Below are 16,665 nucleotides of genomic sequence, written 5' to 3'. Positions count from 1 at the left end.
ATTATACTACATAAACTATGAATGAGTGAAAAAAAATATGGATTTGCAAATTACCTTTTAAAGTTGCAGACAAGAATTATCTTGAATAAATGCTGCATTTGAAACAATAAAGAAAAATGGATGGTGGTAAAGTTAAAATATCTCTGTAGCATACACAGGGGGGTACTAACAGATTAAGCTTAAAATCTAAAAGATTTTTAAAAATTCAATAAAATTTTAAGATACACTTTCACATCCAATATAAGTAGATAATGAGTCACTAAAAGCGGAGTGTGGATAGATGCTTTGCGGGTACAGTGTTTGCTGAGTAACTATGATGCTTGAGTCTGAATCCCCATCACCCCCACAAAACTCTAGGAGTAGCCCCCATGTGCTTTAATCCCAGCATGGGGATAGGGTGGAGCAGACAGCCTGTACTACGGTCAATCTAGCAGAAATAAATGAATATGGTGAGCTTCCACGCCTCATGAGAAACTTTGCCTTGAGGGAATAGGTGCACAACAATAGAGGACACTCAACATCCTGCTCTCTGCCCATAGGAACAGGTGTGTACACACTTGCACATATACATTTATAAGTCCACACACACACACACACACTAAATAAAAAAATCCTATTAACAGTGACATATCAGAAACATGCCCACTACAAGCAAGACTTTCTCTGTCACTCAACTGTCACCAAATATTGGTGAACCTAATTTTATATAACAAATATTACTGATATAAGGGACCAGATATAACCATATATAATAATAGCAGGGATTTCAACACCAAATTATCATCTTTGGGTAGAACATACAAAAACATTTCACCCCTAAACAGCATCACAGATTAAATGCACGTAACAGATAGCTACAGTTTATTCCATTCAACAGCTAAGAAAAAATGGAAAAACAGATTCTAGTCAGAAGTCTATAGAAGTTCCTTCAAAATAGAACATAGTCACAAAAACATTAGTAACATTAGTAACAAATACAAAATAAATTCTTGTATCATCTGATCATAGTAGAAAAGGCTAGAAGCTAATAACAAGAAAAACTACCTAACACATGGAGATTAATTAATACATTCTTGAATAGTCATGAGTCACTGAAATCAGAGAGGACATTTTTAAATTCCTAGAATCAACTGAAAACAAAACCAGAATTTTCAAATCCTTTTGAGATACATTAAAATCAGTTCTAAGAAAATAGTTTACATGATTTTACATTTTAAAAAAGAGATAACAAAACAAAAACTAAAAAAACACACCTCAAGGTTTTAGAAACACAGGAATAAAATAGACAGACGTAAAAAATAATGAGGCAAAAAATAATGAAATAGAGATTAAAGAAGCAGTACTGAGAAGCAATGAAAAACAGATAGTTATGAGAAGGTAAATAAGACTGAAAACCCCTTAGCAAAATAACAAAATAAAGGGAAAAAGCCTCAAAGAAATATAATTAGGTGTAGCCAGGTGATGGTGGCACACACCTTTAATCCCAGCACTCAGGAGGCAGAGGCAGGAGGATCTCTGTGAGTTCGAGGCCAGCCTGGTCTACAAGAGCTAGTTTCAGACAGGCTCCAAAAAGCTACAGAAAAACCCTGTCTCAAAAAAACAAGTAATAAAGAAAAGGAAGAAAGGAAGAAATCAGGAAGGAAAGGAGGGAGGGAGGGAGGGAGGGAGGGAGGGAGGGAGGGAGGGAGGGAGGGAGGGATAAGTAGGTGGAAAACAGGGAACATTACCACAGACATCAATGAAATCCAGAAAATAATTATGGAATATTTTGAAATCCTAAATTTAAAAAGGGAACTACAGAGAAACACTGTCTCAACCCCCCCAAATTAGAATAAATAAATAAATACAAGAGGAAGGGTCTAAAAAAATGAATAAATTTCTAGATATATATGACTGGCAAAATAAAGAAAAGAGAAAAAACAACAAGCTGATAACTACGAATGAGATTAAAGTAGTAAGACTTAAAAAAAAAACTCAGAATTCACTGCTCGAGAACGTGAAAGAACTAACATGCATGTTCTTCAAAGTATCCCATTATAAAAATAGAGGAAAAGAATACTCCTGAACTCAGTCTACAAAGTCAGTACTACCCAGACAACAAGACCAGATAGAGAAAAAATAAAAACAAAAAAGTTATAGGCCAATTTCTCTCATGAACACAGATATAAAATTTCTCAATAAAATTCTCACATTTAGTGATCATAGAGAAGCTAAATAAGGAGAACCCAAAGAAAAACATATAGGCATCCTCCTGAATATTAACCTTCAGCAAGCGATGAAAGGAGACAGAGACAGAGACCCACATTGGAGCACCGGACAGAAATCTCAAGGTCCAAATCAGGAGCAGAAGGAGAGAGAGCACGAGAAAGGAACTTAGGTCCGCGAGGGGTGCACCCACACACTGAGACAATGGGGATGTTCTATCGGGAACTCACCAAGGCCAGCTGGCCTGGGTCTGAAAAAGCATGGGATAAATCCGGACTTGCTGAACATAGTGGACAATGAGGACTACTGAGAACTCAAGAACAATGGCAATGGGTTTTTGATCCTACTGCACGTACTGGCTTTGGGGGAGCCTAGGCAGTTTGGATGCTCACCTTACTAGACCTGGATGGAGGTGGGTGGTCCTTGGACTTCCCACAGGGCAGGGAACCCTGATAGCTCTTTGGGCTGACGAGGGAGGGGGACTTGATTGGGGGAGGGGGAGGGAAATGGGAGGCGGTGGCGGGGAAGAGACAGAAATCTTTAATAAATAAATAAACGGAAAAAAATAAAAAAAGAAAGATAAAAAAAATTCTCACAAACAAAAAAAAACCAAGAACACATTCAGAATTATATATTATGACCAAGTTGGTTTTACCCGAGATGGTTTTAACATATGCAAACCACTATACAACACATAAAGAAGTCTAAGGACAGAAATCACATGATTTTCTCAAAAGATGCATAAAAGCCTTTGGCAAATGTCAACATCCCTACATGATAAAAGCCATAAAGAAACTAGGAATAAAAGAAACATACCTCATCACAGTAAAAGCAAGCCATGGGAAACGAATAGCTAACATTCTACTCAGTGGAGAAAAAAATAAAAGCAGGTCCCCTAAAATCAAGAACAAGACAAGGGTGTACATGTCTCCCATGCATTCTCAAATCAGTGCTTGATTTCTTAAGCCAAAGAGAGTTGAAGGGATACAAACAGGAAAGGAAGAAGCAAACTGTCCTACACTTACAAGACCCTAATATTCCACAAGAAAAGTCTCATATCTGATACTTTCAGCAAAGTAAAAGGATACAAAGGAAACAAACAAAATTCAGTATATCATATATACCAATAAAATCATACTGAAAAAGAAATAAGAAAAATTTACAGTATTCAATAGAGATAGAAAGGAAATGTTAAGGGGGAGGGAAATGGGAAACGGGGAGGAGGCAGAATTTTTTTGTTTTGCAACAACTAAAAAAAAAAATAAACAAAAAAAAAGAAAGGAAATGTTAATAAATATAGCCAAAGAGCTGAAAGATTTCTACGATGAAGAAAACTTTAAGAAACTGATGAACAGACTATAAGTGGGAAGACATGCCAAGTTTATGTATTGGTAAAATTCATAGTAAAAATGATCATAGTTACAAAAGCAATCTATACATCGAATACAATCGCCATCAAAAAGACCCCCAACTAACTAAAGCAATCTAAGGAGAGGTATCACAATGCCTGAATTCGATGCACACTACAGAGCAGTAACAAAATCAGGGTGACAGCGGCACAGAAACACACATAATGAAACAGAACAGAGGGTCCAGAAATAAACCCATGTATCTGCAGTCACCTAACTATGAAAAGCCATCAGCCTAAATTACTCATCAACAAACAGCAAAAATGTGGTACATGTATGTACCACAACGAAGGTGTGTTCCGCCCTAAAGGGAAATGGACGGAAGGGGACATAACCATATTACGTTTAAAAAAGGCAAACTCAGAAACACAAATACCACAAGTTTTCTCTTCTACATGTATTTTAAAATATGTGTATAAGATATAAAAGTGGTAGAGACTGGCTTTTCTTCCAATCTTTCTAATTCTCTAGATGAATCATTATATCTAAATGAGACATTAGTTTTCCCATGACAAGACAGAGGCTTGCAAAATGCATCTCCTACACAAGAATGAAACCAGCATGAGACAAGTTCCAACCAGGTAACTCTGAATGAACTGGACTAAGCATTAGATCTCAGTGGAATCACTTTATATATCTGTAAAACAATTTTTGAAATAATAACTAATTAACTAATGTTTTTCTACTTAATAGCATGAGATTTCCCTTAAGGAAAGGCATGCTCACCTTTTATGTTACTATGTCTTTATGCTACTAGCTTTATTGATTAACATAAATAACCAGTCTTTTAGGCATAAACTTCTTTCTTCCAGTTCTCCATAATCTACTCTGTTCTTTATTATGCCATTTATAATACGATTATTATGTAGTAGGAAAGCAATGCAAATTCCTACTTGCTTCTGCCAACCTGTGCCTCAATTTTGCAATTTGTGTGTACTTTAAATAGACAGCACATAAATACATGTAATTCCAAATAACTTTTCTTAAATATGCTTAAGCATAGTGAATATAAAGATGACAATCTTAATGGTAACAACAACAACTTCCCTAAAAAGACCTCATAGCACTGTGGTATCCACTGAACAAAATACAGTTTGCAAAACATCACTTACAAACTAGCATAGAAAAACTTCTCAGAGAAAAGTCACAATTGTGCCTCTAAATAAGCCATCTGAAAATGACGCATTCACAAGCAATCAGAATTCTCATTTAATTAATAATAACCTGAACATTCTCAGGAATCACCTTCAACCTTAATTTATGGCACCCCAATGGGAAATCCGCTCTGCCTGGGGATTCCCTACTGAAACTTCCTCTATAAAAGTGTCAATTCTAATGGATTACCCCCTCCATCCTACTGTTTCACAATATGAGAGGGGAGCTTTAAGAGCCTATGTTAAATTCCCTGCTGAAAATGTCTATTACTTTCTCAGCTGACTTCCCGAGAACTCCACAAATAGACGCTAAAGACTTGCTGTTCAGTACCAAGAATTAGACAAAATTTCTGCCCTTTATTACTTATGATGTCCCCAAGCTTTTATGTATCTTAGTAACATTTTATGTAGTCTCTCCATAATGTATATCTTCTTCACTTGTACAATCTCTTTTAATAATATGATTCAGATTAATAAAGTCCTAAAGACTAGAATGGCAATGACTTAAAAATATTTCACCATATAATTCCAAAAACATCAAATTTTTCACACATTGGCTTCTAAAGATAACTTAAGACAGAAAAATCAGCTCTACAAAGTATGGTAAGTAGAATGAAGGATCCCCAAAATATCCACGCCTAAGCCACAAGGCCTGTGAGCAGGTCTCCTTACATGGTAAAGTAGACTCTCAGACAGATATCATAAAAGTTAAAGACTTTGAGATATCGAGATTAGCCTGAAGTACCCAGCTGGGCAAGACCTATCACAGAAGTTCTTAAAAATGGAGGAAGAAGGCAGACATGTGGGTCAGAGAAATATAATGTTTGGGCTTAGCAACAAGAAAGAGGCCACATAGGGTGACAGCCTCTAGAAGCTGATAAAGGACAGGAAAGAGAGTTCCCAGAACCTTCAATAAGAGGCATGGCCCTGCAAATACTTTCATTTGGTCCCAATGAGACATGTGTTACATTTTGTTTTTCCTAGGGCTGACCACAAACTGTCTATGTACTGGGGCTGATCTTAAACTCCTGATGCTCCTCCTTCTACCTCCTGAGCGTTGGGATTTACCATGAGAGCCAACTTCATGATAGTGTGTGTGTTTGTGTGTGTGTGTGCGCACGTGCACATACAGAAGGTAGAGTCCAACATCACATGTCATCTATGAGTTGCCACCCTAATTTTTTTTAAGGCAGAGTCTCACTAAATCTGGAGCTTGCTATTTTTTGGTTGGACTTGCTAGCCAGTAGGCCCAAACCATCTAACTGTCTCCATACCCCCTTCCTCCCACTCTGGAAATATAGGCACACACTGCTGTACCCAGCTTTTATTTGTTATTTATTTATTTATTCATTCATTCATCTGTTTTTGGATTTTCAAAACAGGGTTTCTCTGTGTAGCCCTGGCTGTCCTGGAACTCACAGAGATTCACCTACCTCTGCCTCCTGAGTTCTGGGATTAAAGGTGTGCACCAGCACACCCAGCTACTGTACCTAGTTTTTAGACGGATGTTCAGGATCCAAACTCAGAACTTCATGCTTCTACGGTACGCACTTTACCTGCTGAGCCATATTATTATCTCCTCATTTTAGATTTCTTTTTTTTTAAATATTTGTTTATTTATTATGTTTACAATATTCTGTCTGTGTGTTATGCCTGCAAGCCAGAAGAGGGCACCAGATCTCATTACAGATGGCTGTGAGCCACATTTGGTTGCTGGGAATTGAACTCAGGACCTCTGGAAGAGCAGTCAGTGCTCTTAACCTCCGAGCCATCCCTCCAGCCCTCATTTTAGATTTCTAACCTAGAAAATTTTAAGATAATTAATAAATTTGTTTTGGGCAAACTATGTTTATAAACAGAAAACAAGCACACAATACAGAGCGTATTTATCTGCAACAGTAGGAAACTGATTTAAAAAACACATTCTAAAACTTAGCTCCAGAATCAAATTCAGATACTTCTTAATCAGCTGGGCAAATTAAAGCTGATTATTAACCTTTCTGTGCCTCAATTTTTCTCTATGTAAATGAAGCTTCTCATGATACTCATCTTAGTTAATTCAAACAAAACACTTCAAACATTGCTTCCCACCTAGGAGGCAACAAACACTTCTTAGCTTTGAAAATTACTACTAAGAATCAATATTATAACTTTACCTTCCTTTTCATTCACACCCAGGAAAATCATAAGATCAACAGCATCCAAAACAGTCCAGGAAATAAACCCTTCTAAAAAGAAAGACTTGTAGACATCTCTAAATGTGGTCTCCACAATGGTCCTGGCTACACTTAAGCTAGCAAGAGATTCTTCCAGAGTTTTCTAACGACAAAAGTCACTGTGGGAACATGAATGACACTGTTAATTCCAGGACCTGACAGGATATAGTGTCCATCAGATAGTGAAAGTAGTCTTGTTAAAAATAATAAATGTAACATGCTAGAATGGGCACTTTCAGCTTATTTGAAATGTATATAGCGCTTTTATTTTACAAAGCTGACCTATAATTTATTTATAAATAATTAAAATTTTTATTTCAATTGGACAAATACTCAGCAACATTAACATAAATTAATATAACCAGGCTAAGCAGGATGATTTACTTAAAAATTATAAAGATATAATAATTGGCAGTTTCCAAAGAAGGTAAGTAAAATACGAACCAAAACTAAACGTGTATATTTTATTTTATACTCTGGACTCTACAACCCCTCACAGAAGTACCAAAAGCTCAAAGGAAAGAACCACTGTATCAGAATGACAACAGGAAAAAGCCTTTCAAACCGTATGAAGAGGACTGGGTGCACACCTCTGTGCAGTGTAACCATTAACAACTAGTGTATGAAATTTAGGAAGAATTGCAAACTTAACTAACAAAAGAAAAAAAACAAAATAGTTTGTTATGGTTTTCTATGGCAAAAATAACAAACATCAAGATTACAAATCTAAATGACTCTAACTTAAAGAGATTGTTTTCAGTAAAGCATGTCCTAGTAAGTAACTTTCAATTAGTTACATAAAATGATTAGTGGAATCCCAATTTTTTTTTAGTCTTTCTTCTTTTACATTATTTCGAAGTGTTATACAGCTCAGTGCTATAGCTAATAAGAATGCTTAATTATTTTTTTTTACTAGAACTAGAGGCAAAAACCTTTAATCCCAGCTACTTGGGGGAAAGAGGACAATGAGACAAAAGGTACAGAAGAGCAGTCTGGACTGCAGAATGAGTTCAAGGTCTGTCTATCTGACTTAGCAAGCCCTTGTCTCAGAAATAAAAAGTAAACCGGGCAGTGGTGGTGCACACCTCTAATCGCAGCACTTGAGAGGCAGCGGCAAGCAGATCTCTGTGAGTTCCATGACTAGCTCCATAGCTACTGAGAAACCCTGTCTCCAAAAAAAAAAGAAAAAGAAAGAAAAAGGGAGGGAGGGAGGAAGGGAGAGTGGGAGGGAGGGAGGGAGGGAGGGAGGGAGGGAGGGAGGGAGGGAGGGAGGGAGGGAGGGAGAGAGAGAGAGAGAGAGAGAGAGAGAGAGAGAGAGAGAGAAGTAAAAAGAGAGTGGTAGGGATATCAATGGAGTGCTTCTCTAGCATGGGGCAGGCCCTAAGCTTAATCCTCAACAACAATGAACTAAACTAATGTTTATCCGAAGGTAATAAGAAGCGTCACTATCTTTTAAAGACTTTAAGGACTTTGGCTGCCACCTGAAGGTACCTGCAAAGTCCACAGAAAGCATCCACTCCTCTTCTACCCAGCCCAAAGGTATGAAGGCACAGAAAAGCTGTGCCGTGACCCCAAGACTCTGTGACCCAGCTGAACTCTGCAAAAGGGTCAAGTTTGAGCCATTCCAGAAGAATTCCATAAAACTTTATATTCAGAATCAAAGTAAGTCTTCCCACAGCTAATCTTAAACAGATAATGAAATGATACTGATACACTTTCATCTTATTCAAAGAATACTAGGCTGTTGAAAAAAAAAATTACTTAGTGGATACTTCCTCCAGATGTGCTAAGTCTATGCACACAGGCAAAGGTGCATTTGAAAATTGTGAAGCCAGCGGAAGATGCAGAAGGAGCCAGGCCACAAGGCAGGAGTCGTACAGTCAAAAAGCTCTTGAGAACTAGGGATTAAATGAAACACATCAAACAATGGAGTAAAATCCCATAGGGAGGCAGACAGGAGCCACCTCAAGGGACAAATGGAAAACAAACATTGAGCCCCTAACTTGATACTTGTTAAAAAACATACAACAGTATTTTTGTCACAAAACACCAGATTAGGCCACAAGAACAGAAGGCTTACACAAGTAAGTATGAGCGGCCCCTTCACAGAAGTCAAGCTAAAGTTAGTGGGGTTCAAATGGACGCAGATGGCAATGGTGGAAGAGGCTACCATCAAAGAGACTAAACCCTCTAATGGCTAAAACTTCCAGCATGTGGGTTAGAGGTTACTCTGCAGAAACTTGAAGGCTACGATGACTGACCACAGCCTACCGTATGGCATCTTCACCTCCGTATCATGCCTTCCCTTTTGCTGCCTCAATCTAGGAGCCACACTCTGCTCAGTTCTGTATGTGAACATGTGGAATATTTGATGCCATCTTTCCCAAGACTACATTTCACGTTATTTGACCTATGAGCTTTTGAAGCTAGTGTGTGTTTAACCTGACTTTATGCTATCTAGGCATTTCATGAACTTAACATCCTTCAGCCTTAGCATAAAGCCTGATGTCTGTGCAAGTCAGCACCATCACCAGGCACAGTAGCACATACTTAAACAGCCGCCCTTGGGAAGCTAATATAGAAGGATTCTAAATTTGAGTCCAGCTTGGACTACACATAAAAATCCTGCCTAAAATAAAGACACAACAAAAACAAAAAGAAAATAGTTAGCAACAGAAGGAGGGCTGCGCAGTTGATTAAATTACTATCTGTGAGTCTGCAAAACCTCAAAGTCTGTTTGTGTACCAGAAAGGAAACATCTTTGAAACTGTGACCACGGACATGTACAAGTGGACAATTACCAAACTTTATTCTATCCTTGAAAAATCAACAAAAAGCCTGATGCTTCCTTTGTTCAAGCAAGCAACCTGATCACCTCTGATCCAATTTACTTCTCTTTGACTCATGTTGGTCAGACTGAATTCAACTTTAAAAGAAGCTTGTCTGTCTTATTCATAATATACGATTTGGTCTCATTTCTATTTTTCTGCCAGCTGATATCAACAGGAGCAATAGAGATTTTAACCAAAAAGAAAAGCACACCTTTTACCAAAGAGCATTCAATTGCAAGAAAACTGAACATTACCACTGAAATAAAACACACTGAGAGCTGGAATCTGCAGGCACGTCAGTTAGCTGCCAGTTTTAACCCTCTATAATGCAACAGGTTCAGCCAATGGTTTGATATCTATTTACCATGAAGGTCCTGAAGGGCAGGCATATCACAGGCTCCCAAAGGTCTCTGCCTAGGCTTTCTAGTATACTAAGACTGCAGCACATAATAAGAATAACTTACCACTTGAGCTGCCAGCAGTAGAATATTGAGTGGCATCAAGGAATTTGCGTGGAGTAGAGATGTTTGTAACATCAATCAGAGGACCAGGCGAGGCATCTTTACCATGAGAACTGTGGGGAAAGCGAGCAGCAGTTACCATTTTCTCAAAAACCAACTGAAGTCCCATTTAGTGCCCAACTCTCTACACTGTGACTTCAAACACCTTACACGCATGTTGCCAATGCAGCAGCGGCCACAGTTGGAGATTTAAGAGTCCCAAGTGTTTAACACAAGTAGTTAACAAATAGTTAAAAAAAAATGATGCCAAGCAACTATCCTAACATGCTTTGTGCCTATAGTGATTACTTACAAGGAAATAAATCTCAAGTGTCATCATGACATGAGAAGTAAATTATTATTAAATGTATTAAACCCTCATTTAAACTTGTGTTCCTCATGTTCATTTTTTACTTATTTTTCATGAGTTTAGGCTTCCTCTTTCATTAAAATAGACTCATAACCTTTGACAAGTCAAGACTCACTATAATAAAGACTGACAAAGAATTTCTCAGACTTATTCAATATTATTGTTTCAATAAAGCCTAGTCTCTCATCATCTAATTTAAAGTAAATAAAATAAATATATTATAGATGACATAAAGATTATAAACAAAGGAGGGTGGAAATGCCTCAGTGGGAAAGAGCACTGGCTGTCCTTGCAGAGGACCTGAGTTCAATTTTTAGCACCCACATGACAGCTCACAACTGTCTGTAACTTCAGTTCCAGGGAACTTACACCCTCACACAGACATACATGCAGGCAAACAACAATGTACATAAAATAAATTAGTAAAATAAATAAAGAAAGATTATAAACGACAATTAGATTTTCAAAGTAACTTTTTAATTTAAAAGTACCTAGAATAATGTCAAGGCAAAGGCAGCTTGAGCCCTGGCCATAGGAAACAGAATCTTCCAGTCACACAGCCTGAACAGCAGAAGTTTCTCTAAGTCCAACCCAAGGGTACAAGCTACAGTTCTCACTTTGTTCCAGCCCAAAACACAGCAACAGCAGCAGCAGATCACTCACAAACCAATTCTTTAAAGGGAGAACAAGCACAAGAGAAGGGAAGGATCGAAAGACTTCAGACAGGATGGAGGGCAAATTGAAGTGGGACAACATGTAGACCAGGGGTTCTGAACCTTCCTAGTGCTGCAGCCTTTTACTACAGTGCCTCATATTGTGCTGATCCCCAACCATAACACTGTTTCTGTTGCTACTTCATAATGTTGTTATAAAATCATAATGTAAATATCTGATATGCAGGATTATCTACATCCCCCTGCTTCAAGGGTTCGCAACACCCAGGATCTAGACCCTCTTTTATTGTAACATTTCTCTACCCTCTTCCCAAGAGCCGTCTGAATCCAAAGCACTAGGTTTAAATATTATATGTATTTTCCCTCTCCTTTCCTCCCCTTTTACAATATTGGGGATCACACACCCTACTATATAAAAATGTTGCCTCTGAGCTATATGCCTGAATCTTTAACTAAGAAAAAATAATAACAATATTTCAAAAACCTCTGAGAAAAAGCTTTGTTAAGGAATAAAATTATCAAAAAGAGCAAATTTATCACTTATAGTAAAACAACTTTTATCCCATGATCCATTATCCTAGGACTTCTCCCTTTCACTGACCATTGCCTGGATGATGTTGGTGGTTGGCACTCTGCTAAGTGCTGAGGATAAAAGTGTGACTAAGGTAAACCAAACATCACACATTCTAATAGACAGCACCACTCCCAGCTAATGTGGAATTTAATTCAGGTATATAAGTATTACGAAACATAGTTATTTCCAAGTAGCTCTTCTCTACAGTTACAAAAATCAAGTTTCTAATTATCTAAATAATCCTAAGTAAATACAGCAGACCGTATGTCCAATGATCTGCTGTTCATTTTTGTTTTCATTTTTTAAAACAAGGTCCTGAGATGCCTTAGCCTCTAAGCACTGAGATACAGTCATGTACTATCACATCTTTTTATTCTCAGTGTTTTACTCTTAACTAACTCATCTACCTGCACTTTACTCCCGACTAGAAAATGAGGTGTGAATACCTCCCTAGTCCCCAGTTACACAAGCCATAGAAACAGGCAATCACTGAGGAGTACAGTGCTACTGCATAATTTTGAAAAAGTTAATTCTGACTTGAAATGACAGGAAAATTATATACATACATTATAAATATTTAAAGAACTGGAGGTGTTATGTGTATAGCAGGATAAATAAAAATATCAATGAGCAGAAAAAAAGAGGATTATGTATAGCTAGAACACTGCTTGTCGTTTCTAAAAATAAACAGTATAGGTAGTGCCTGCATGTGGATGCTGCTACGTACTGAGAATGGAATGCTATCATGGTAGCATCTATGGGCAAATGCTGTATGTACACACTGAGAGTGGAATGGCAGTGCCCGTGCATGAATGCTGATGTCACACACTGAGAGTGTAACTGTGCAACACAGATGACATAGGATTCACTTTACACCATAATCTACAATTATTTTCTCAGTATAAGTCCACAAGGATATTTCTGACAAACACGAGGTAACCAATGGCTTGTTAACTTAAAAAAAAATAGCTTCTAGACTTTATAATCAAAGCCAGGACTCTCAAAATTTCATAAAATCAATTTAATGAAAAACTGCATTTAGACCTTGTGCGCTCTCTCTCTCTCTCTCTCTCTCTCTCTCTCTCTCTCTCTCTCTCTCTCTCTCTCTCTCTCTCTCACACACACACACACACACACACACACACACACACACACACAAAGACAACCTTAGACCTTAACTTTCTCCTCTGTGAACACTAATTCAAAGGCAAAAAACTCTGGAAATGATTTCAAGGTTTTCTTGGACTTCATTTTTATTTCTTTGTTTTTTCTATTTGTTTGTTTTTTGAGACAGCTCTGGCTATCCCGAAACTCATGATGTAGACAAGACTGGCTTCAAACTCAGAGATCCTCTTTGCCTCTGCCTCCCAAGTGCTGGGATTAAAGATGTGTGCTACTATGCCAACTCCTCTTGGAGTTCTTTTTTTTTAATTATTTATTTATCTTTATTTTTATGTGCATTGGTGTTTTGCCTGCATGTATGTCTGTGTGAGGGTGTTAGATCCTGGAGTTACAGATAGTTATTAGCTGCACTCTGGGTGCTGGGATTTAGACCCGAGTCCTCGTAGGCATTTGTCCAGCCCTTCTCTTGGATTTCAAAGGAAAGACTTGGTTTCAGAAATTCCAGAGAAAATCTCCACACCTAGTCATTTACTAACTACACAAATAAAGCTCAGAAGAGAGGTAGATGCTATTATGGCATACCACATTAAATGTACTTTAGTTTTTATTTCAAAAAGAGAGAAAAGTTCTCCTTCACCATGAATCAGAGACAAAATTTAAAAGGTATTAATTAATTTCCTCAAAGGTCTTTAAATCTCTAGGAGTTGTTTGAGAAAACAAAATAAATAAAAGGCTGTTCTCTTGAAATTTCTAATTAGTAAGAATGCTCTGAATTGTTATATTTTAAAAGAAATGTAGAAATGTGGAGTTATTTTTTAAAATATACATAACTTTTATTTTTAATCCATTCAGAATCATCCACAACACATCCGTTGATGCACATCAATGTGTATTATGAGTGATGTGGGTTAACAAACAACATGGTGCAAATGGGGAAACTATGTTGCAACCTATACTACACCACATCCAAAAGTAACGCCCACCATAACTTACCCAAATCCCACTGCACTATAATTTATCCAACGACTTTCTGACCACAATTAATCACCCAACTTGCTAGGAACTTCTTCATTATGTGTCTGATTTTCAAATCCATGAAAACTGTTCTTTCATTACTTTTTTTTTGAAGAACAGTTAGAAATCTTCCAGCTTGTAAAACATTTGTTCTTAATTCCTTGGATTAGTCACTGCTAATCCTTGGATTAGTATATATAGGTTCAACTATTACAAAATTTACAGGTCCAGCTCATTTGGTGGATTTCATTGTCAAAGACTGACGGGAGTTCACAAAGCATTACACTGTAAATCTAATAACTAATATATTCACCTCTATAACCAGAATGGCTAATACAGAGACTGTCACAGAGCAAATCTTCATAAAAGTTGGTTAAATCAAACCGAGCTGCAAAATAGCCATCAAAGATAACATGCCCTGAGTAAGAAATCTTAACCAAGTAATGAGACAGGAGTCACTGACATAGTAATTCCATATATTTCTGAGATCTAGCTGAAAATACAGAAACAACAGTGAATAGTTTAGAAATCAGAAAATACTGAGAAAAAAAGAGCCATGCCCTCAAAGAGCAGATCAAGGGTGAAAATACAGTAAACTAATTCTTCCACACTTGCACACAAAATGAACACCAAACCCAAGGATCTACAGTGTTCTCTTAGCAGTGCAGTACTTCAGAGGATGCACAAACCCACGGGATCTACAGTGCTCTCCTCTTAGCAGTACAATACTTCAGAGGATGCACAAAGAAGTAGGGTCAAGCCAGGTGGTGACTGCATGCCTTTAATCCCAGCACTCAGGACAAGGTGGGGAAACATGGTAGCAGATGACTTCATAGTGGAGAAGCATGGAGGCTAGGACTCTTCCTATCTCAGTTTAACATACGCTCAGCTGTCTTTCTCCATCTCCCTTTTTATTCACATCTCAATCTCAGCCCATAGGATGAATCTTCCTAATATGTTCATCCTCTCAGAAAATGCAATCACAAATATACTCGACAGTATATCCCAATAATACTCTACTCATTTGTTAATATAATCAAGTTGACAATCAAAATTAACCAATACAATATCTAAATTATTGTGACTGTTTCACATATCTACTGAGAAATCTCAACCTGAAGTCTCCAAATGTTTCTTGCTTTCTTTATTTAAGTAAAAACCCTTCCCAGAGATAGCAAAGCAATGATTATAAATGTACACAGACATTCACACAAAATTCAAAATGATTCTGTGTTATGATTTATCCAGCAGAAGACACTGGAAAGAAGCTCTATTGCTCACAGTGACCCCAGTAGAATACACTACTAAAAAGGCAACCCATAGTTACCCTATTTACATCAAGCCTTGAAGTAATTCTGTAGTAGTTACTAACTTCAGTTCATATATCTCTGTAATTTTTATTATTGCTGACCTCACTGTTCAATTTAAGGAGTTCTTTCTCAGCTCTCTCTAAGAGCGTAAGAATGTCTCTGACCCCTATGTAACAGGGCCACAGGAGATATTTCTTACACACCCTTACATAAGAGGACCACAACAAATATACAAGGAATAAATGAACACACTGTGATGTTAGCTTCTCTGGATATGGCATATTTGCTATTATAAAACCATCTATGAGTTCAGCGGCAGCATATTACAGGACGAAGAAAACAAATCATAATGTTCTGGAATACAAAGTATGTTTCTTCAAATAATGTCACTGCCACAAGACACTATAGGAGAGACACTCTTTAACCAACCTCATCTTCCCTTTTTCTTTGTTACGCTGCACAACGCGGCTAGTGGATTTGATGTACAGGTGCCGATGCAGTTCCTCTATGAGAACCAAGTGCAGGTTCATCTTCTTGCTGTGAAGTTCCAGCCTGAGGTCACTGAGTCCCTCCACCTGGAGCAGGGGGCCCTCCAAAGACTCCACTGCTGACACCTGAAAGGGAAAAGAGAGCCAAGTAAGTACAGCTAATGAATCTTGCCATACTTTAAGTAAGAAAGAACAGGAGTTTCTGAGAGCTGTGTATGCAGTATCAGGCTTGCAGAGTATCGTGTGGATTAACCTAGTATGGCCCTTGAGGTTTTGCTAAGATAAATAGAACACAAGAGAAAAAGCAAAGAAAACCCTGACAAAGGACTACATAAAGGCATGTAGGACACACAGCAAAGCTCTAGGTACTGTTTACTCCCATACACATTGCTTATCCAAGGACACATGTAAAATAACTATATCAATTCATATTTTCACTAGAATCTCAAACGCTGATGGTTGAAATCAACTTCTTTTGAGGGGGGTATTTTTAGTTTGGGTTGTTTGTTTGGGGACAGGGTCTCACTATGTGACCCTAGGTGGCTTCAAACTCACATTACTCTTGCCTTAGGCTCCTGAGCACAAAACCAGGATCTCATTTCTTTGTGTAAATTCAATTAGTTTTCTATGTGATTATGCTCTTTTATATTTTGAAAGGAAAAGGTGAAGGATGTATTGAGCATTATTACTCAGGAGTGGGGCAAAAGGTGAAGGGAACTTAAAGGCTACAGAGAGCAAAAGGAAGATGAGGAAGAAAAAAATGGTGACTTCAACCTAAGCCTGAAGAGAAAAAAAAAA

General features: G+C 37.6%; 1 protein-coding gene across 2 annotated transcripts in view; it reads right to left on the bottom strand.

Moving 5' to 3' along the window:
• Positions 1-16,665, bottom strand: part of Exoc4 (exocyst complex component 4) — a 716,316-nt gene that overhangs the window by 646,144 nt on the left and 53,507 nt on the right. For both annotated transcript variants that reach the window (XM_075953989.1, XM_075953990.1), the window contains exons 4-5: positions 15,809-15,993; positions 10,280-10,389 (exon numbers count right to left, since the gene is read on the bottom strand). In XM_075953989.1, the coding sequence (XP_075810104.1) occupies positions 10,280-10,389; positions 15,809-15,993 (295 nt within the window). The remainder of the gene's footprint in view (positions 1-10,279; positions 10,390-15,808; positions 15,994-16,665) is intronic.

This window comes from Microtus pennsylvanicus, chromosome 19 (genome assembly GCF_037038515.1).
Source record: "Microtus pennsylvanicus isolate mMicPen1 chromosome 19, mMicPen1.hap1, whole genome shotgun sequence".
NCBI classification, from domain to species: Eukaryota; Metazoa; Chordata; class Mammalia; order Rodentia; family Cricetidae; genus Microtus; species Microtus pennsylvanicus.
Note: the sequence above shows the minus strand (reverse complement) of the source record. Positions and strands in the feature narration are given on the sequence as shown.